This window comes from Heterocephalus glaber, unplaced genomic scaffold, assembly GCF_053883595.1.
Source record: "Heterocephalus glaber isolate CG9 unplaced genomic scaffold, H.glaber_assembly_v1.0 deba00001472, whole genome shotgun sequence".
NCBI classification, from domain to species: domain Eukaryota; kingdom Metazoa; phylum Chordata; class Mammalia; order Rodentia; family Bathyergidae; genus Heterocephalus; species Heterocephalus glaber.
Window position 1 is genome coordinate 96212177 of NW_028258315.1, and position 21852 is coordinate 96234028.

The 21852-nt window shown below is 47.7% G+C and overlaps 1 protein-coding gene across 9 annotated transcripts in view; it reads left to right on the forward strand.

The window, feature by feature from the left end:
- Positions 1 to 21852, forward strand: part of Ptprg (protein tyrosine phosphatase receptor type G) — a 674743-nt gene that overhangs the window by 518179 nt on the left and 134712 nt on the right. For all 9 annotated transcript variants that reach the window (XM_087181616.1, XM_087181619.1, XM_087181612.1 and 6 more), the window contains one exon: positions 17928 to 18085. In XM_087181616.1, coding sequence (XP_087037742.1) covers positions 17928 to 18085 — 158 coding nt within the window. The remainder of the gene's footprint in view (positions 1 to 17927; positions 18086 to 21852) is intronic.

Sequence of the window (21852 nt, forward strand, 5' to 3'; positions counted from 1 at the left end):
CCCCCGGCTGTGATAAAATGTCTTCTCACCTTTTGGGAGGACTGTCTTTCGATATGAGCCAGCTCTGTTGAACTTTACAAACACAGGGTTTGATCAAGTAGGATGTAGATTAATTGTTCTATTCTTAAAACTGTTCAGTTGTGCAACAAGTAAAAATGATAAACCAAGTAAAAGAAAAAGTAGGGTGACTGAAAACACCCCACGCAGCTTCTCATTTTGGGAAGATTTCATTGATCCTTCGCAGGTCTCCATGTCAGTATAGGCACTGCCGTGATTCATGAAGGCTCTGTCCCTGTTACTGAGTCACTTCCCAGAGGCCCCACATAATGCCACCACCTTGGGGCAGGGCAGGATTTCAGCACGTGAATTTTGAGAGGAACACAGACATTGAGCGTAAGCTATTGCATGTGGGGATGTTTTACCTGGCACTGGAGGGTTGCAGAGGCCTGAGGTGTGGCTTCAACCCTGCTCTGTTCTGGGAAGTCAGAGGGGGGCACCTGTAAAAATAATCACCTGCAAAGAAAATTTGTTTATTTATACAGCAAAAATAGGTTGCATGCCCAGACTCTGTGCAGCCAGGGAGTGGGAGCGTGGATGAGGACAGACCCAGGGGCCTCTCTGGGGAAGGGAAGGAAGGGAGCCCTGCCCTTCTCTTCCTGCTGCCGGCGCAGAGTGGTGCCTGCTGGCCTTTGCTGTTTCCTGTCTCCCCTGCTTACACGAAGGGCGCCTCCCTTGTGTGCCGCCAGGTCTGTGCAGATCATGACTCCTCGGAAAGTTCTTTCTTAATGAACCTACCCGACACCTCCCATCCCTCTCACATCTTCCACTTTCTTTCTTCATTGCACTTCTGCACACTGGGAGGAACTGGTGTATTTACCCTGTGCACCTCCCAAGAACAGCCCTCGGGAGTGCTGCAGGCCACATCGGGGTGGCGCCCTGTACCTGGCCGCTGGAGGTGCTCAGCCAAATGACCAAGTCAGGGAAACAAATGTCTGAGCACCTAAGTGAAACTGCTGAAACACAAAACTGGATTAAGGAAGGAGACTAAAACCCACTCAGCTTTCTCTTTGCTGGAGAAGAAAGGAAATGTCAATCTTCCGAAAGGGAGCAAACATTTAAAACAGTCAAGAAGAACTTTGGTTGGAGCTAGAAACATCTCACTTGAAACTCTCATGAGGGATTTGTGTGATCGGTTAATTTAAAGGAGCATAAGTAGTTGTACCCTTCGCAGGGTCCCTGGCTTGGGACTGATGACAGAGATGCATGAGGAGAAAAATCAATACGGATTTCTGTCGCAGTTTGGAAATGGCTTTTATTTCTTTGGCCCTGGGAGTCATATCTTAGCATGTTAATTTCTCATTCATTAAGTGTCTTCTTTTTTGGTAGGTAGAATCTGATGTGTTCTTTCAGCTCAGTGGCAAGTGAGTAATCTGTTGTATTAGTTGCTGCCCTGTCTTCAGTCCTGTGTGAAGCAGAATTTTTTTGTGATTTGTTTTTGATCTGCACTGCTGGAGATGAGTCTAGGCCCTTGCACTGGTTGGAGACAGACCCAGGGTAGCTCTCTGGGGAAGGGTAGGAAGACAAACATCACCCTCCCTTTTTAAAGTTTTTATTTTGAGGCAAGGTCTCACTCAGTTGCCCAGGCAAACTCAAACTTGCTCTCCTCCTGCCTCAGCCTCCCAGAGTCCTGAGAAGACAGGCATGCACCACTGTACCCTGCTGCAAAAGAGGTTTTGGGCAGGGCCCTCCAGTCTGGGAACGATAAAGGGGAGAAGGAGCAGGAACTAGGGTGGAGAGAGGGAAACCCGGGAGCACCTGCAGGCCGCTTTGTTTGAGAGCCGCTTGGCTGGCCCAGCAGAGGCCCGGAACAAAGGCTGCCCTGTGGAGTCCTGTGTGAAGGCTTGGCTGGAGCGCCCCCCAGTGGCTGGGTGTGGGCTCTGGGGCATCTGGAAGGCACAGCTGGTCTCTGGCTCCTCGCAGCGGCTTGTGCACAGCTCTGCTCAACTCTGTGTGCAGTGACTGAGCGCATGGAGGCATCCTGTGAGGGCGCATACTCTGGAGGGAGGCCCTGCTTCTTGGGTGGTGGCTGAAGAGTGGGGAGCCTAAGAATGCAGACACAAAATGCTGTTTCTTATCTGATCCTTTTTAATGCAGATTGTTAATTTTACAAACTTGAAAACCAAGAAGAAATAGAAAGAGAACAGAAGTGAGGTGATTTGCCATGGAGGAATAGATGGAAACACTAAAATGTAGTTATTTTATTTACCCCACCACCAACATCCGCTGGAGAGGAAAGGATTAGAGAGAAATTGTCAGTCCTCTGCTCCGCACTGTCTTGGATGTTTACAGTACCTTTTGTATAAAACAGCAACAGCACTTGTGAGTAGCCACAGGTCTCAAGTTTTTGGATTATGTACTTTCTGTTCTTTTACGCACCGGCAGATTCCACTGGCCTGCTTGTGTGCCGGCTACTTATTGTCAGAAGTCATCAACACACAAACCACTCCCTCAGGCCAGGCACCTGAAGACCACTCTTCTCTTCCCAGAAGGAGACTTGGTAGTGGAGAGCCTCTCTTGTCCCACCCTCCTCCTGGTGCCACCTTTCTCCGCCCTGTGAGGTGCAGGCAGGCTGCTCTCCTTCCCTGGAAGCAGTGGCGGCGAGGAGGGGGTTAGAATTGCCTCCACTACAGCAGAATCTTCCGTTTTGAGAAGGCTGATGTCCCCTTCCGCCCTCCCTCTCCTGGCTTTTCTAAGGCAGAAAGCGATCATGAAAGGATAAATAAATCATCATCAAAACATCCTTCGAATAATGCCCCAGAACAAGGCTCCTGGAAGCTTTTCTTGTCAGGCCACAGCAACAGGATGAGGTCAGAACTGTGCTTGCAGAATAGCTTCCCCGCCTGAATAGTTGATTCCTGGTCTCCCTTCCTTTTCTCCTGCCCGGAGACACTCCGCTTGTCCTATTAAACTCTAGACAGAGTCCTAGGACAGCTGGAGACACTGTAGGCCCCTAGCAGAAATAGGAGCGGGAAAGGAAATGTGCAAATATATGTGGACTGCCCCACCCATGCCTGGAGTGAGGTTCCTACGATAAACAGTAACCCAAGAATCCAGGTCCAGAGGGCACAGGTCCCATGGCAGCCCTAGCCATGATGAAGTGGCTAGAAGGAAGCCCGCCCTTCCGGGGAAGGCAGGTGGGACACCCTTTGGAGAACCAGCTTCTCACAGCGGCCCCTCCCTCCGAGCAGGCAGCCCTGGCCTTAGGTGTATGTATACCCGTGCCCGAGAAATGTCCACAGAAAAGACCTGTGCCCGGGAGCTTTGTTCCTAAAGCCCAAACTGGAAGTGCTCCAGGGCCACCAGTGGGAGCACAGGAACACAAGTTGCAGCAGAGTCGAACAGTGGGGCGTTACACCCGCTGGAAGCAGTGAACTGACTTACACAGAAATAAGAGTTCAAGCTCAAGAACAGGTGAGACCACTCCACGCCGATAAAAGTCAGAATAGGAGAAAGGAGGAGGGACACGAGGAACTGTCTTGGGGAGTAAAAATATTACATATTTGATCTAGAGAATGATTGCATAAGTATGATACTGATGATCACATTGTCCCTTAGATTTGTACATTTGACTACTTATAAATTAAAAACAGACCATATATATATTCTGTAAACTTCTGAAAGGTATCTTGCCTACAGAGGTTTAAAAACCTCTAGCACTGTACATCAGACAGTCAAATATTTTATTTTATTTTATTTGTTTATTTTTTTGGTACTGGGGATCGAACAGATGGTCAAATATTAAACTTGCTGAGTGGCTAGGATGGGCAAGAACATGAATGCCAGGAACTCAGAGTTGCTGTGTGATGATCTCCTGTCACCACCATTCAGCAGTATCTAGGAAATCTGGTGCAACAGTCCTACCCCTGGGTCTGTCCCCTAGAGAATCTCAGGTGTGAATGTACCAAGATGTGTCTGATAATGTTTGTGGCATTGTTTTTTCTAATTATCCAAACCTAGCAATGCCGTACAGAGCCATCAGTAGCAGGTGGGATATTATAATGGCATATCATGAAACATTCTGCCACAATATAAAGGAATGAACCACCCAGCCACATGGAGCACCCATGAACCATGAAGTCCAGCCCAAAAATAAGATTCTGAAGGGGCTATTGCATATTCGTCAAGATCAGGCTCAAAAAATAAGAACACCTGTCCTGTAATATTTTGGGGTGCATAGAAAGTGTGATTAAAAAATGAAGTATGTGGGCCAGAGATTTAGCTCAATGGTACCACACCTGCCTCGCAAGCATAAGATCCTGAGTTTAATCTCTGGTACTGGGGGAAAAAATGAAGTGTATGTTCAAATTCTTCAACAGTTTTATTACAGTAAAGGACACATTGTCGCTAATTCCTTTCAAAATACTCCCTTTTGCTTTTATCCCGTGGTCCTTGCCACTCTCTGAAGCAGGTCTGAAAGTCCTCTTTCATGAGTGTCTTTAGTTGTCATGGCTGCCTCAGTGTCCTGAATCAGTTCAAAACGGTTACCTTTCATGGCATTTTGACTTTGGGGAAGAGCCGGAAGTCACATGGTACCAGATCTGGTGAGTGAGGTGCACGGGACACACTGTCAGGTTTTCATGAGCTGCCTTTTGGTTGGGTGGCACTTGGCGGTGGCAGCATGCACCGTATTTTATCACATCTCATAAAGATGCTCAGGATGGAAGACTCCAGAGCTGCTTCAGAGAGCGGCGTGAATGATGGGATGAGTGTGTTAGAAGTGAGGGGAGTATTTTGATGGGGATTAATGGCAATGTCTTTTACTGTAACAAACTTTTCAATTTACGTACTCACTGTATATTTCAGTCCTATCTCGTAGATGGTAAAACTGAAAGGAAAGCAAAGTAAGGGTTGTTTCAGAATGAGTCTGGTGGTAGTGACTCGGGCCTGGCTCAGGGAGCCAGGACATATGTCCTCCAGTTCTGAGTGGTGGCCACACAGCAGGCTTGCCTTTGGATCACTTGCCAGTGGTGTATTTATGTTTTGCACACCTGCCTGCATGTGCGTCACAGTTCACAATCAGACGGTGACCAGCACTGGAAAGTAAGATTCAGACGGTGCTTCCTCAGGGCTTCCCAAGTCATCTCTGATGGTGCAGTTCCAGGGCAGCCTCGTCCCAGCCTGTAATCAGTGAGCAGAGAGAACAAACAGCCTACCGGGGTGTTGCGGTGAAAAGTTTTTAGGAAAGTGCTGTCACTTCCCTCCTGTTTGTTGTGCAGCCACTTGGTACTCTGTGAGTCCCAGAGGAAAGCAGTCTGAATATCTTATGTTCTGCATTCCTGGTGGAGTTTAGAAAGGGAAATCAGAAACCGAGGGCTGGGCTGACAGATCCGAAGACAAAGGCTCTTCACTGCTTCCTCGCTGCTGCTTCCTCCTTCCTGCTTACTCTGCGCCAAGTCAGGGTGAAATGCCCAAAGGCATTGCCCAACCCTCTGGAGACCCCTGGGATTCAACTGCCTTGCTGCTGGTGACACGAACTACCCCGTAGAGCAGGCAGTGGCTGATGAAGTGGCCCCATCACACCTTGAGAAGCGGCCCACCCCGGCCGTAAGCTGAGGCCTTCATGACCATGGCTGGTGTTACTCCCAGTCCATCCACCTCCCTCTTTCTCTGCCAGGCACTCCTGACTGAGCCTCATCAGATGGGCTCTTTTGAAGGATCAAGTAAAGAAACATTCACCAGGACCATAGTCTGTCATTGTTGCTCTGGGACCACAGTGACTGTCGCTGGTGTTTAAAATCCCAAAATAAACTGTCCCTCTGAGGCTACATAGGTAGTGCTTTTGAAAATACCTTGCATGGACTTTGAAAGAGGACAAATTCTAGGACAAGGGACCTTGGGAAGAGATTGATCCAGTAGGCAGAAATGGTCATCTGTGTCGATTGTTCACCAGGCAGAAAACATGGGGAGATGGACTGAGGTTTGTGGGTTCTTGTCTGCTTTGTGCATGTGAACTTTAAGCTCCCTTAACTCGGGAGCTCCCACCGAGTGAATGCCTGGTTAGTGCACTGAAGGGTGAGGTTTTCCTTACCCTTGGGGAGATTTTAGTCTCCTGGAAAATATTCTCTTTTTGTCTATCCTTGCCATTCTTGGTGCTGCAAAGACTAATATTACGTACTTGCAAAGTAATTTCATGTGTTGACACAAACAAGCAGGAGTTTTGTTACTTTGACGCCTTAGAACACAGTAGGACAGACTTCCCTGGGTCTATGTCTACCTTGGAAGCTCAGAGCTGTGTGATCCTCTACAGATGGCTGAGTCTGCTCTGTCTGAATTTCCATTTGTGAAATAAGAGTAATGACAGCGTCTACCTTGTGAGTACTCTTGCTAAAACACCCTGCAGGAGTGGTGACAGTGCCTGCCATATGTCCATGGCCCTCTAAATCAGGGGTAAGCAAACTACTCTGAGCCACATCTAGCTGCCTTTGCAGTAGGACAGCAGAGTCGAGTAGTTGTGACCGAGAATGGCCTGCAGAGCCTTAAACTTTTACTCCCTGCCCAATTCAGGGAAAGTCTGCCTCCATGGCTCATCTAAGTGATAGTCACTGTAGCTGCTCTTCTCATACTGTTGCCTTTACCCAGGAGTTTCTGTTGGGATAATGCAAATACCCTCTCGGATCATTACTCAGACTTCAGAGATGGGCTGCAGTTTTAATCTATCCAAAATGATCATGTAAACCAAATGTGTTCTTACTGAATTAATGAGGGTTCTGTTTCAGTGTTTACCTTAAAGAAAGAAATTCAAATTATTTTCTCCCTTTTGAATGGGAAACCCAGTGCTAAGTTATCTACAGCTCCCTGATAATTTCAAACATTGTAACATGTGGCAAAATTTCCCCTTTGAAGTTTATGTTTCTATCACTTAATTATATGGAACTTTTCTGAAATGTGCTATAAATATGCAGCACCCTGGTCTGGACTAATTGGCTCATGGCTGTTTGGATTCAGGAAGGACCAGTGTTTATCTGACAACTTTTGATCTCGAAATCTTCTAGAAACAGGCATACTTAAGCCATTTCCACAGTTTCCTGGACTTTGGTGTATCAAAAACATCACCATAGATATAATCTCTTTGTTTCTTTTCTTAGCAAAAGCCAGGAAATAGGATGCTGTGCAACTGTTTTATCACCAATAGCATTGTTAACAGTAGTTTTAAGATATAAAAGACTTCAAAAGTGATTCCTTTTAGATTAGATTTGAATTTGAGGCTGGTTCTCATTTGGCTAGGCTTCCTTGTCGTTTGAGCAGGATTTTGGGACTCCAGAGAAATGGCTTTTTCCTGGTTGTTTCAGTAGAAAGCAAAGGGTGGGTTTAAAATGCCCCTCAAGAGTCTCCTGGGAATGTGCTCATTGTAGTCCTGGGGCTTTGCTGGGTGTTTCTCCTGTCCTGCTTCCGTGTGGTACCCGTGTCACCTCGTGTAGGGCAGGCTGTCCCACAGGGGGCAGGAGCACAGGACTGGCTTTGAGCACAGTTGTGCTGTGACTAGTGCAACCTGGACAAATCACGCAGCCTTCTGGTGGCTCAGGTTTCTCTAGGGTGTTGAGGCTGCAGTAGGGCAGCCTTCCAGGTGTGTCCCAAGAACTCGGTAACTGGTGTATGTAATGCAGCTGCTGTGTGTGGTGAGCACCAGGTGGTAGCTGTTCCTGCTTCTACCCCATCCTGCCAGCATCTGGGTGCTCTGCCTCATCTGGAGTATGGGGCTGCCGACAGGGAGAGACCGGACCATGCAACCTGAAGCTCTGCTTTCATCACTGTCTGGCCATTGAAATAGAATGTATGTAACTTGACTCTGTCAAGCCATACATTAAGTGAAGTAAGACACAGCTTAAATATTGCATAATTTCTCTTAAAAGAGAAACCCAAAATATAAGCAAAGAGCAAGATAAAAAGATAGTATAATAAGAAACAGGGAGATAAATGGGAAGAGGACTAAGAAGTGGAGGGAGAGGGAGGAAGGGGAAAGGGGATGTAAAAATAATTAAGATGTGTTATGTACATGTACCAACTCAGAAGGAATGTAATTATTGTATATTGTAAACCTTACTTATACAAATAAAAAAATTAAATGATGAAAGTGATGGTGATAAAGTGGATTTGAGGTAGCCTGTCCTTTTGCAGTCAAGGGAAAGAGTTATGGCCAAAGAACCAGAAAGTGGCTAAAAGGAAGAAGCATTCATCTCTCATCTGTTGACTCTGACCATGTACCTGACCCTGTCCAGATTCTCTATACTCTTATTTTATCTCAGCAGCAACACAGTGAGCAAAGATTCCCTAATCCCATTTTACAGATGGGTAAACTGAGGCTTCAGGGAGATTAGCTGATTTGCTCCAGCTCCTGCAGTGGAGCAGGACTTGAGCCAAGTGGTGACAGACTCTGAGATGCATTTCTTTCCACCCTGCAGGGCCAGCTTCTGATGTCCAGCATCAACCAACTGCCTGATTATTGTCAAAAGCACTTAATTTTTATGTATCTGGTCTCTCTTTTGAGAATTAGCTCATTGACTAGTGTCAAAAGGAAGCTGAAAGAATGTGCATATCATATCTGCTGTGGTCACCAGAACTTTGTAGGGTAGAGAGGAGAGCAAGGAGCTGCTCAGCGATAATCCTAGGGCTTTGTCGCTGTATGACTCCATATAATTTAAATGTCATCTGTGTTTCCTTAATTGTTGACAAGACTGCGGTCTTTATGTCTTTGGAGGCGTTAATGTCAATACACGTTGTATTCAAACATCAAGCCTTAAATCAAACTGCCATTCTTGGCCAAATGAAAACATAATAAAGTCAAGGAGGCTAGAAGTCTGTGAAATCGGTAGGGTGTCATGACCCTGGCCCACACCTTCCTGGGGGTTTGAACTTGGGAATCTGATTTCTTCTGGTGTGCTCTTTCACCCCCTGGCCACGCCTGCCCAAACCCCACAGTAACAGTAGTTATTTACTTCACGGCATGGACCGTTGGGATTTTCCCTGGACTGTGTCTGTGGGAGAGGTGGGAGGGGTAGATTGAACTCTGACCCCTTGGGGAGAGCGTTTCAGAAGCAGAAATAATCTCCACGCTCTCCCTCCCCATGGCTTTTGCCCTGTTGAGGCTCAAATGATACTGCTTCTTGCTGTCCTTTTCTGAGTACCACGGTTTCATTTAGGAGCAGAGATGGGCAGATTTTCTCTGCAAGGGGAAGGATAGCAAACATTTTAGTCTTTGCCAGGCATAGATTTTCTTTTGCATTTGTAGTCCCAAAGCAGCCACAGACAATACGCAAACAAATGGGCCTGGCTGTGTGCCAGTGAAACCTAACTTACGGAAGCAGGCCAGGGCCAGATTTGGCTGCTGTGCCTTAGTTGGCCCAGTTTTGACTTAGAGTTGCTTAATGCCTTCATCCACTTCACTTTTTCCAGCCATGCGTAAAGGATCTGGTTTATAAAGTGCTGTGTTGGAAGCTGGAGACACAGCCATGGGACACAGTCTTGCTAGAGAGAGCCCCTTGCCTGCAAAGAGACCAATTCTGACCGTGACGCAGACTGTGAGAGCCAGGGGTGTTCCACCCGTGACCTTGAGGACGTTCTCAGCTCTCCATAGGGTGCTACTCCTGCACCGTGGGTTGTGAGGCCTCATTTAGAGAAAGGCCACATTGTGTGAACTGGAAGAGTGGATCTGCAGCATGCCCTGCCACGGGGGGGTGGGACCGAGAGGTGCAGGCGTGACGGGTAAACTGAGGCTAGAGAACTCAGTCCACATACACAGGTGAGAGTTAGTGTTCTGACTGGCTCTGTGAGCACCCTTCACTTTGGGCGGAACAGCTCTGGCCCGGCTTCTCCTAGGTCCTCCAAGCTAATGGAGCCTTGCGGATGGAGTCACATCCATATGTATCCTCACTCATCAGTTCTGCGACTCTCATTTCTCCCGGTGTTAGCAAACCTCAACTCAGGCTGCCTGAGAGTTGGTATCAAGTCCTTGTCTTAATCAGCAACACGGAGCCTTCATTGGTGATCTCTGAATGGTCATCCCGTGACTGATGGTGACGTAACTTATAAAGAAATAGAGTATAGCTAGGGTTTATTGGTTATTTAAAATGCACCAACTGCTGCTTTGCTTATCTGTTCCTTTGTCTTTTTCTGTGCCTGGTAGGTGCCTGTTTTGTTCTGGGGAGCATTTTAGCTGCTGGATACACATACAGGCAAGGTCTTGCCCTTATACGTAATCAGGCTCTTGGTGCAGCAAGATAGAGAAAAGTAGACACTTGTGGGGGGGAGTAAATGAAGTAGGTGGACGTAGATAGTTAATAGCAGACCGGGGCGAGGCAGGTGCCCAGGCAGTGGCGTTGAGCAGAGACCGAATGAATGATGAAAAGAAGTCACACAGGTAGGGGGTGGGAGGTAAAGCACTGTGGGGAGAGGGCTTAGCCAGGCAGGGGCAGGTGGGTGGGGCATAAGGTAGAGACAGGCCAGGTCATGCAGCACCTCAGGACCAATGGAAGGAGTTTGGATTTTACTCTGCATGAAATGAGAACCAGCAAAGATTTTAAGCTGAGCAATGTCTTCGGGGCATTTCCTTACCTGATCAGGTTTTCATGGGCCACAGCTTATAAGGGCAGAGCCCAGGGATCCAGAGCGAGGTCGGAAGAGCCCAGCGCTAGACTTTGGGAGCCCCAGATGCCCTCCCTATGCCACTGGATGATCTTGGTCCAGTTTCTTTCCCTCTCTGAACTTCTTTGCCTCATTTGTAAAGTGAAAGAGAACCAGTGTCCTTGAGAATCATTTGAGATCAACCCGCCTGTGTTCTGGGCAGTTCCCCAAGACCACCTGAGTGGTCAGTCTGCTGCTTGTTCCGAGAGGTCACTCACCTGGAGCCTGGGAGGCGGCTGCACCTTGGACGTGGGACAGCCCCGCTTCCCTGCCCTGGCTTCCCCTCTTCTCCTCCTCACATCAGAGAGAGCAGGCGTCCTTGTATCCAGGCCTCACAGGAACTCCCGTGTGCTCCCTGGCAGGGCTCTGAGGCCACACCTCTAAACCCCAGATGCTGCCCTCATGCTGTGTCTCCTCCCGATTTCCCATCGTCTGTCCCTGTGTTGGCAGAACCCTGTCGCCAGTCATCAGACCAGGTTCCTCGCAGGGCACGCAGTCCACGTACGTCAGGTCCAGACTCATCCCTGAGCTGCAGGCTCCACACCTTGTGTTCACTTCCCTGTGTTGCCTCCTCAGCATTTTTACCACAGTCAGCGGGTGACCGATTTTCCCCCTTGTACCTGTGGGATTCAGCGCTTTTGCAGTTCCACTGTACTACTCCTCTTGCTCACCTTGCTCCAGCTGTACAACGCTAGGGGCAGCTTCCTTTGCACTGATGTTTCTCTGCCTGGACTGTTCTTCTCCCCGCGTCTGCATGGCCCTGGCTTCCTCACTGCCTTCAGACTCCAGATAAGATGCTGCCTTCAAATTGCTGTCTTCAGAACAGTGATCAGGACGGACCTCATGAGGAGTGAATCATCTGAGTGTGTCTAAGTTGTCCGAAGCTGAAGACCATTGGGCCTGAACCCAGCCTTGAATGGAAGCGTAAGAAGGTGTTGTAGGCAGAGCAGAAGAGCCTGTTCAAGGGCCCCAGGGCAGGACCCTCACAGAACGAAAAGAGGCCAGGGCAGCTGCATGTAGGATGGAAAGCTGCAGTGAATGAGCCTGTGGAGGCAGAGTCCTCCTAGAAACTGGCGGCTCCAGTGTGGTCCCAGGACTAACAGCAGCAACATTGTTAAACTGAGGAGCTTCAGCTCTTAACCACAGACCACCAGATAAGAAGCTGTACTTGCTCGGGCTTCGCAGTGATTTCCACGCACATTTTTGGGGGCAGCATGGTGGTAAATCTTGCTGCATTTAGGGTGACTCATGCCCGCTCCTTCCTACTGTCACCACTCCCTGCACAAGCTGAAGACCAGTCCCGCCCTGGTGATGGGAAGCATTAAGGGAAAGTGCATTGCTTTTCCTTAAAAAAAGTGAGAGGGGCTAAAACAGAGACGTGGGCTGTGACACAGTTCTTTAGACTTGGGTAGACTCTTCGGGGACGTCACCTGTTTTCTCTTCGAAGTGACCATGTTCTGTCCGAGTCCCTTCCAAGTAACGCAATACCTTGTTTATTGTGTGTGCATGCATGTGTGTGTGCACTCATCCACAGTTCTTGACTGCTACACAAGTCTCTTCTGTATGTTGACTCTTCGTATTTTATAAGGAGCTTTCTTTTTTCTTATGTAACCAAAGTATTGAAAATATTCAGTTATTTAACACACCCCAAATCCAGTCAATCAGATGATTATCATCTAATGTTTTAATGATCACATTTTTAATCCAATTATGCATGTTTGAATCTTTCAAATTTTCTGTAATTAAAAATTGCCTCCTGGCACTGCTGTCAGAAATAAGAAATTGAACAGAATCAGCCAGATATAATCTAGTGTTGGAAGGAAGCTGCAAGGGTAAGCGGGCCTCGCTGGGTTCAATGTCGACCATGGCATTACAGCCCTCACACGAAATTCCCTAATAGGTAGGAAAAGTCAGTCATCTTCAGATAGACTCCGTTTGCATTCAAATAAGGCATTCCTTTTTCTAAACAAACCTTCTCTAACTGATTATTCGTATTGTCATTCAAAATGCTCAAAAAGGAAAGACAGAGTTGGGTGCAATGTAGGCTACTTAATACAGTGTGTGTTTAATATAAAAGCCATGCATTATTCATTTTTGCAATTTGAATAACTTTGAATTTAGCATCCCTGTTCCTCATCTTTTTCTTTGATGAACAATTAATTATTAAAATATAATATTGTCTGCATACGGCACCCAGGATCCTTGGAAGTGGAATGAGATTCATTCTTTTTCAATTCTTTTATCTAGTAATGCACAGTACCTGCTTATTATGGTATAATGGAATGAATGGTGGTATAAGTACAGTGTTTCAAATATTTTTCACAACTGTTAAGTGGCTCAGATAGGAATGTTTTGAATTGAAATGACTAATTAGGATAGAAGTTGGGAAAAGAATGCTCTGTTGGGGTGGGTGTGGGGTCACACTGCCCACTTATCCCGAGTTTTATTTAATAAGCATTTCTGCTCTTTTGCTGGGCATTCCCTGATCTCTTAAGTAAGAACAATTCATTTCACATGCAGAATTTCCTTACAGGTATTTTCCAGATGAGAAAACAGTTGCAAAGACACAGATAACTTGCTATAGGCCAGGGGACACTGCTTCTGCCCATCCACCTGTTTCCTAACTCCTGCACTGCATCTGCAATGCCAGTGGTATCCGCGAAGACTTTCTGATTTCAGCAGAGCAGGGTGGTGTGTCCTTCCTTCTTCCCCGCGGCTGTGGTCAGGAGACCCCAGTCCTGGGCCAACCCACTGAACCCCTTGGCTCGATGTATGCAGGTTTTGTGGGCAGCACTGGGGACACTGCACATTCCCAGAGGTGTCCCCTGTATGCACCCCATTTGTCAGCTGTGTGCTGCCTGGGAGAAGGAGCAGGAAGAAGGATGGATGTCCAGAAAGATCGGTGTGCACTGATGTTTCCGTTGAACTTAGAAAACTCAGTGGAGGAACAATGTGGAGAGTTAATTCTGTGATGTGGTGTTCGCAAAACAAATGAACCCGGGGCGTGCTCCCCTTTCCTGGACCCTTGAGAGTCTGGCTGTGACTCTAAGTTGACTTTCTGATCCTTGGGACCCTTCCCGACACTTACATTAAGATACAGGTGGGAAAGATACAGGTGAGAGCTGACTTCACTATGCTGCCTACTTTTGTGTGGCTCTTAACCTAAGAATGATTTTTATATTCAGTCCTTAAGGGAAATGCTATTCCCCCCAAAATTGTTTTCTTCTCCTTAAATAAATTACCTTTTGAAGATTGTATTTAGTTTTTATTAATGTTTTCAGGTTAATAAGGTTGTGAAAGTGAGTTTGTTATATAGGTACTTATGTAATATCTCTGATTTTGCCTCTTGGGCTACAAAACCTAAAATATTTACTCTTCAGTGCTTTGCCGAAAATGTTCGCTAAGCTCTGGTTTAAGACATGGAATGAGCTGGCCTGGAACTCTCTGGAGCTTTCTCTCAGCCAAGTGCTTCCTCTCATAAACCAGGGCTTACAATGGCCCGGGAGCTGGGTTAACCTATGTGTGCTGCAGATTGCAATTTTTAAAATTTCTGCATGAAAATCATATACATTACCTAGGAAAATGCAAAGAAAAAGCATTTGAAGAAAACAGTTCTATTATGCTCCTCTGTTGGGGATGTTCCAAAAGTGGAGCTCTAGGCGGCAGTGAAGGCTTAGGGCGCTTATGTCTGTTAACTTCTTATCACAGCAGCCCTGATGCTCTTGTAGCTCCTCATCAAGGAAATAGCTCAGAGATGGGAAGCCTCGGGCTGATGTCACACAGCGGCGCAGCAGCAGTTGGTTCCAAAGGCCGTGCTGGGCTCTAACCTAAGCACTGCTCGTCCAGGAGAAAGGAAAAGATGTAGGTCCAGATCGTTAGAGGAAGTATGTGGTAGGACCATGGTGGCTCAGAGGAACAGTAGTGATAAAATTAAGAATAGTGCCGATCGCCTGTGAGGTGTTCCCACGTTCCATCTTCACCGCACCCAGCAAGGCGTCGTGCTCTGCTGGTGCTCACAGCAGCGAACCTGCCATGGCTGGGATTTGAACCCTCAAAGGCTGAGCATCTGCTCTCCTTACAGAGCCCTGATGGGAATGGAGTCGAGGGGCTGGTGAGGGCAGCTGTTAAATGAGAGGGTGTCCTGCCTTCCAGGAGCACTGTTTCCGGGCCTCAGAGAATTCCACTCAAGCTTCCGTATTCTCCTGGAGTTTCAGCTTCGGCTCTGTAACCTTCCCCACTCTTCCATTTCCCCAGCCCTGAAGTTCAGGAACTGGACCAAATGGTGGTTTTCAGAGACCCTCAGGACCGGGTCTCAGCTTCAGCCCTGTGGCCCGGGCTTCTAGCTGCCTGAGTTGCTAGGCTCCTGGTTGGGCCTCTGTTTGAAGAAATGGGTCCTGGTTCTTCTAAAGCCGCTGAGCCGTAGTGGCCTAAGGCCCTTACAGATGGAGGAGTCCTGAGACCCACGGCCGGGATCGAGGAGGGGGAGCCACAGTGATGCCAGGCCCTCCATGACCCCCAGCTAGGTCTCACCTCCTGACGGTGAAAGCCAGAGCCTGCCTCTGGAGCCCGGTGGCCAAGGACAGAGCAGCCTTTCTGGACTGCCCTCAAAGTTCCCATTGAAGCCTGCCAAGCCCAGGAGCCCATCCTGAACTTCCAAGTCCTGCTGCTGCTGGGGAAGTTGGTACTTTGTTTCTTTGTTTCTTTGTTTGTTTGTTTGTTGAAATAGGGTCTCCCTTCGTAGTGCAGGCTGACCTTGAACTCTTATGTAGACCAGGCTGGCCTTGAACTCATGGCAGTCTTCCTGCCTCAGCCTCCTGGGTGCTGGGATCACAGGCATGTGCCACCATGCCTGGCTAGTTGGTACTTTAGACAGGGCTTTGCAGGGCTTGTCTGGTGGCTTCCTGGTGGCACACATGGGATGCCTTCCAGCACCCTAACTCCGGATGAGCCACTAGGGGAAACTGCAGGGTTTTCTGATGGTTCGGTTTGTGGTATTTGGGCTTTGTGTTGGCTGTTTACAGAGCTCAGAAAGCCCAGAGGCAGCAAGCAAGGGCCAAAATGTTTCCTTTTCCTGGCAGCCCATTCCCAGCCAGGCACCCTTGCAAAGATTACCCCAGTCATCAGGCTGCTGATAACCACGGGTAATGAAAGCCCAGGCTGCCAGCAGGCAGAGGGGAAGCTTTGCTGCTCCCGGCCTACTTGTCCAACAGAAACTGCCTCTCTGTTCTGATTACACAACCCCATGATTTGAAGACTGGGACTTATTAATACCTAATTTCTCCTTTGGAAAAAAGAAAATCAACTTTGGCTTTCGAGCCTTAGAATAACTGCCCTTACTCCTGCTGCCTCTTGACCTTTGCTGCATTTGGTAACCTCGGTGTGTCTTGGCTTCCACATCTGTAAAGCTGGCCATGCAAAGTAGACCAGTGGAGGTGGGAGGGCACAGTGACGTGAGGCGGAAGGCTGGTTTTGTATTCCACCTCTGTCCATGGGATCATAATAGCACACACTTTGTGGAGTCAGGATCCAGTAAGTTGACATTCTAAAGCTCGTCCAGTTTGACCTGGCACAGTAGTTAGTGCTGTTTAGATGTTTATAGCGTCTGACTAGAACAATGCCTGGTATATAGTGAAGCCCGAATAAGCATGAGTCTTACTCAACTGTGCTCTTCCAGAAGAAAATTATAATTTTATCCATTCTAGTAGTTGATTTCCACTGGGCTCTTACATTATCTTCTGGTTACTAAGATCTTCACAGTCGAGGAGTAGATTTGTCCAGTGCTTGCCTTGTTGATCTGTCGGAAAGATAAAGAGGGAGGTGATAAGAAGCCCGGAAAGTATTTCCTTGGGCACAGGTTGTCTGTGCTATTGATTTAGAGCCTGAGGGCCATGGTGAAAGCCATTCAGGAGCCAGAGCACGAATACCGTGGGCTGGACTCTTACAGTGTTAGTACATCTTTTTTTTTTTTGGTACCGGGGATCGAACTCGGGTCCTTGCATTTGCATAGTGTTAGTACATCTTAAACAGGGAGGAAAGAGTCTCAGATCTAAAGTGGGGGCCACTTCTCTGGCTTGTGTAGGGAGCTGGGTGATCTACTGGACCTCCTGGGGCCAGGACACTAATCTTTTCGACTGCACCGTCGCCATCTGCCTCAAGATCTTTGCATTTGCTGTTCCCACTACCTAAAATGATCTTCCTTGCTGTCTTGGTATTAACCATTCAGTTTTTGTCCCATTAACTTTAGCTTCTGTAGTCAGAACTCTGCCATTCCTAGCACCAAGAAACCTGGTTTCATATCTCTTAAGAGCTGTGTGACCTCAGGCAGCCACTAACCCACGTTGTGTCTTTCTTTCCTCTTCTGCTTATTAAGCGTTACCATTGTTGAGTCTTAGTTTAAATATCATTTCTTCTGTTGAAGCACAGACATCTCCATTTTGGTTTAAAAGAAGCCTGTTTCTGGGGCATTTTTATATTAATTTATTAAGATCCTGAGGACAGAGCCCAGGACCTCATGCATGCTAGGCAAGTGCTCTGCTGCTGAGCTTACCTCTCCAGACCTTTGTGAATTTTATTTTGAGACAAGGCCTTGCTAAGTTGCCCAGTATGAGCTTGCAAACTTTCCACCTCAGCCTCCCGCAGTTGGGATTACAGGCAGGTGCCACCACACTTGGCTCCGGTGGTCATTTTTAGGTTCAGCGTGGTCCCCTGGTTAGGTCTTACTTTGTTCTTTGAAACCTCAGGTGCAGTCACACCGAAGCATAGCCAGCTTTGGGATTGCATGTCTTTGTTGGCTTATGGTTTTGTTTTCATAGTGACTGCCTCATTGTGACCCAGAGTTTGTTCTGCTGGTTATCAGTCCAGAGTTATTAGATGGAGGAGGGTTCTGGGCTGAGACATGGGGAAGGCTGGGTTGCTCAAGGCCTTCCTTGTGTCTTTTCTGCAGAGATGATACTATGCTACACTGTTTTGTTGAATTTTCTGGGGTGTGAAGCTACTGTCACATTGCTCACTATTGTTACATTGCTCACTATTGTTCAGCATGAAACCTGGTCTTTAAAAGGATGGAGTGTGGTGCTGGTGTCCTCGGGGCACACCCTGAGAAGTACTACCTGATTTTCCGAGCCTCTGCCACCACCACCACATACTACGTGCCAGTACGTGCACAAACAAGGCTGGCGGTGTGGTGACAATGTGTCTGCAGCGCAGTGTGACTTACAGTGTGCTCTTTTTATCCCACTCTCCCCAAACAGAGAAGGAGACCTTCTTGGACCCTTTCGTCCTCCGGGACCTCCTGCCTGCGTCCCTGGGCAGCTATTATCGCTACACAGGCTCCTTGACCACCCCTCCGTGCAGTGAAATTGTGGAGTGGATCGTCTTCCAGAAGCCCGTGCCTATCTCTTACCACCAGGTACAGCCCCCGCCACCCGGCCCGCTCCCTGTCTCCTGGCTGTGTGTTGACTTAACTCTGAAGCACAGCAGGAAAGGTTTTGCTTTGTTTTTTAATTCTCCACTCTTCATTGATTTCTTCCTTCTTTCCAACAAGCATGTTTTTGAATGCAAAAATAGTAAAATATAAAATATGGATTCTAAGCTAAAAATTAACTAGCAGAGGGGAATTTCAGGCATGAAATGAGGCATTGCCGAAAGACTGTTTTGAAGAGGTGGTAGGTGCCACCCATAATGACATCTTACACCAGAGACTCTTCTGAGCTCTTTGAATGTGCCAGCCCGTTTACACCCACGGACTGCAGACTCATGAGGGAGGTACTCTCTGCACCCCATTCCATGGAGAACACCAAGAGTCGAGGAAGGAAAGTAATTTTCCCACGGTCACACTGCGGGTAACCAAGCTATGGTGTCTGATTGAAAAAAGAATTATTCTCATAACACTGAGCCCACCCGTCATAGCTCAGAAAGAAGAGAGGTTTGAAAACACAAGGAGATGAAATTAAACATGCCGCTTTTTGAGCTCTTCCTGAATGACGACACTTTTCTAAGTACTTCACATATGTCCACCTAAAACAGTTGCGAGATGATGTTATGACGATGTGGCCCACACAGAACAACGCCATCCAGAGAGGTTGAGTAGCATGCCCCGGATTCACAGCTAAAGAGCGAGAAAGCCGGAAGCCAAGTCTGGCTGTATCTGATTGTAAAACCCAGGAGTTCCCGACCAGCTGTACTATTCTGCTTTCTCTGGGAGTGCCCTGAACAAATCTAGAAAGGCAGAATTCAGACTGAGCAGTTACTTGTGGGTAGAAGTTGATGGGGCATTGTCAGAGGAAAGGGAACTGCCAGGGAGCGAGGAGCCTTTACATCACCTCAGGAGGATCAACAAATAGAAAGGGAAAATTCTTAGAAAGAACATATTAATTGTCAAAACTTCAGCATGCACTGAGTTAGACAAAGAATGAGATGTCTTTTGCATAATTCTCAAAAATAGGGCTGGGAACAATGGTAGGCTCTGTAAGAAAGTGAACTTGAGCTACTCATCAGGACTATCAAAAAACGGGACGTTCAGAGCCGGGGATTTAGCTCATTGGTTTCGCCGCCTGCTGCGCAAGCGCAAGGACCCAAGTTTGATCCCCAGCGGTACCAAAAAAAAAAAGGAAAGTTCTTGTCTTGGGCCTCTTGGCAGTGCCCTCACGCCCCCATCCCACCAGCTTCACAACTAAGGGTAGCAGTGCTCTAGAGGGAGGGAGGAGATTGTAGAATGAGGTGATAGTGCCAGTAGTGTAACTAAGGTGCTGGCAACAAGCTTTTGAGCCTGGCTGGCATGGGGAATAGTCCAAGATTTTCCCAACCGGAACAGAGGGGATGGAATAGGGAGTGGGGAAGGGCTGGTGTTCCGGTCAGGTCGTTTCTGAATATAAGAAACTGACTTACAGCAGCTCACATAGAAGGGAGTATTGTAAAGGAGCAACAGTAAGGGGTTTCTGAGGTGAAGCCAGCTGCGTCTTGTCCCAAGCAGGACTGGAACTAGAAAGTGAAGCACATGTTTTTCTCTCTGTCTTGCAGGGCCCATAATGCTTGGTCTTTCTGATGTAGCTTCAGGATCAGTTCTGTGCTTCTGCAAAATTCTGGTCCCTGGTTCCTCTTGGCTTGCTTTCTGTTGGTTCCTGACCCGATATGGTTGCTCTGGCACCTGTTGATCTTTAAAGCAAAGGGCTGCTTACCACCCGACACAGTCTGGGTCTAAAGTTGGGGGGTTTTTTGGGTACCGGGGATCAAACTTGGGACCTTGTACTTTTGAGGCTGGCAGCAGAACCACTGAGCTAAATCCCCAGCCTAAGGTTGGGTTTGTAAGAATATAGTTCTGAGTAGACATTGGCCACCTACCTTCTCAGCTGGCCGTGCGTCATGGTCTGTCCTTGAATAAGTCGTCCAAGGTTCCTGATAGTGTCCACGACACCCAGGGTTGGCTTTCTGGGGTGAGCAGAGCAGCAGGTTCTTTCTCAGGCTGCAGGGGAGGGGCAGTGGTCAGTGTGGCCCAGGTCAAACTGATTTATGTGGCCTCAGTGCTGTTGGCAGACACTCTGAGATACTGCTTTTCCTTTTAATTTCACTCTGACCGAACAAAAGGGAAGGACTGGCAATTTGGTTTCTGAACAGGATCTGCCAGCCATAAGCAGATAATGAAATAAACAAATTTTCTTTCTAATGTTGAAGCCAACATTGTTTTATAAAAGACAAAATTACAGTCGAAGTACTTATTTCTGCAAGGCTGAGGGAAGAATTTTTTTAAGGGACCCATTTTGTCACTTAAATAAATGCTTTTTGTCTTCAAAGATTTAAAGATTTGAGATAATGAAATTAAATACAGGTTTGTCCACTCTTTTTTGTAGGATTCCAGGTACAGGAAGAGGCAGAGGGTGGCAGTCAGTTTGCTAGGGACAGTTGAGGATCAGTAACACAGCTGAGTGTTCCTGCAGCCCCAGAAAATCAGCGCCTGAATGGAAGACACAGTTTGGGGCTTGGATGTCTGCTCAAGTGTTTGTCACTCAGAAGCATTTGGCATTTGGTAACCAGAGCCTCAGGGAGTGCTTGGTCCCTGTTTCCCCATTCTCTCTACTTCTGGGACACTAAGGGAAAGAAATAAAGGACGCATTTGCTTTGCCTTCCAATACTTGACCTCTCTGAATTATATTTCAGGGAAACAGAAGAAATAAATTCATCCTATTTGCCTTCCAGTTTCTTTACAACGAGCTGTCTTTGGATAATCTTTGCTTTTATCGGATATCTCTCTGTACTTCCCTGTCCCTCTTCCAGGGGAGGAAGATAGCTCCCATTCATGTGGCTGGAGGGATCCCTGCCTCCGAGCTCTGTGGAGGTCACAGCTGTGTCAGCCCTTAGAAGAGAAAGCCATCCAAGGGTCATCATCGCAGACCTCCCAGCCGCACGCACCCTGCCAGCATTCTTTTTGAAAGTTAGCACAGAATGTTCATTTCCAAAAGTCCAACAGCCAGTTTGGAAAAGCCAAGTAGTTAGGAATTCCATATCTGCTTCCATCAGAAAGAAGATATTCCAAGTCTTTCCCTCTTCTACTTTTCCAAAGCCCCCATCTGCTCGCCTCTCCCTAACCTGGTGTGGGTGCCTGGACGCAGCACAGACCGTGAGTCACAGCAGTCGGCACAAGCTGTTGGGGCTTGGGATGCAGATTTCTGGAGCAACCACTATTTTCCCTCTTCTATCCGCTTATTAGTCCACCTGTCCAGCTAGGTGTCTAGGCAGAGCGGCCCTGGTGGTGCTGGATGTGCCTGTGGCCCGTGTGATGATCTAGATGAAGTATGGTGCTGCCAGTGGACTCGTCACAGAAGATGCTGTGGTCCACGGCTCCGCTAACCATCTCCCCTGCGTGCTGGCAGCAGTCAGGCCATGGCCTGGGCACCCGCTCATGGGCAGCACGCGGTCTTGGTGTGGGCAGTGAGAGGTGCAGAACCAGTGAAGGAGATGCTGTCTTGAGCGTGTTCACAGCCCTCCGAGCAGGGTGATCCTGAAGTCCGGTGTACTGGGGTCTGTTCTGTTCGAGAGCAGGTTTCTCAAACGATGTTTTCTGCCCATGGGCATCTATCCCAGTGCCCCTTTGTCAGCACTGCTGCCTCCTATAGGTTAAAATATGATGCCTGTCATTTTCTCAAGCATGAATTTTATTTAAGTGCTTCTTGAGGGTGCTAT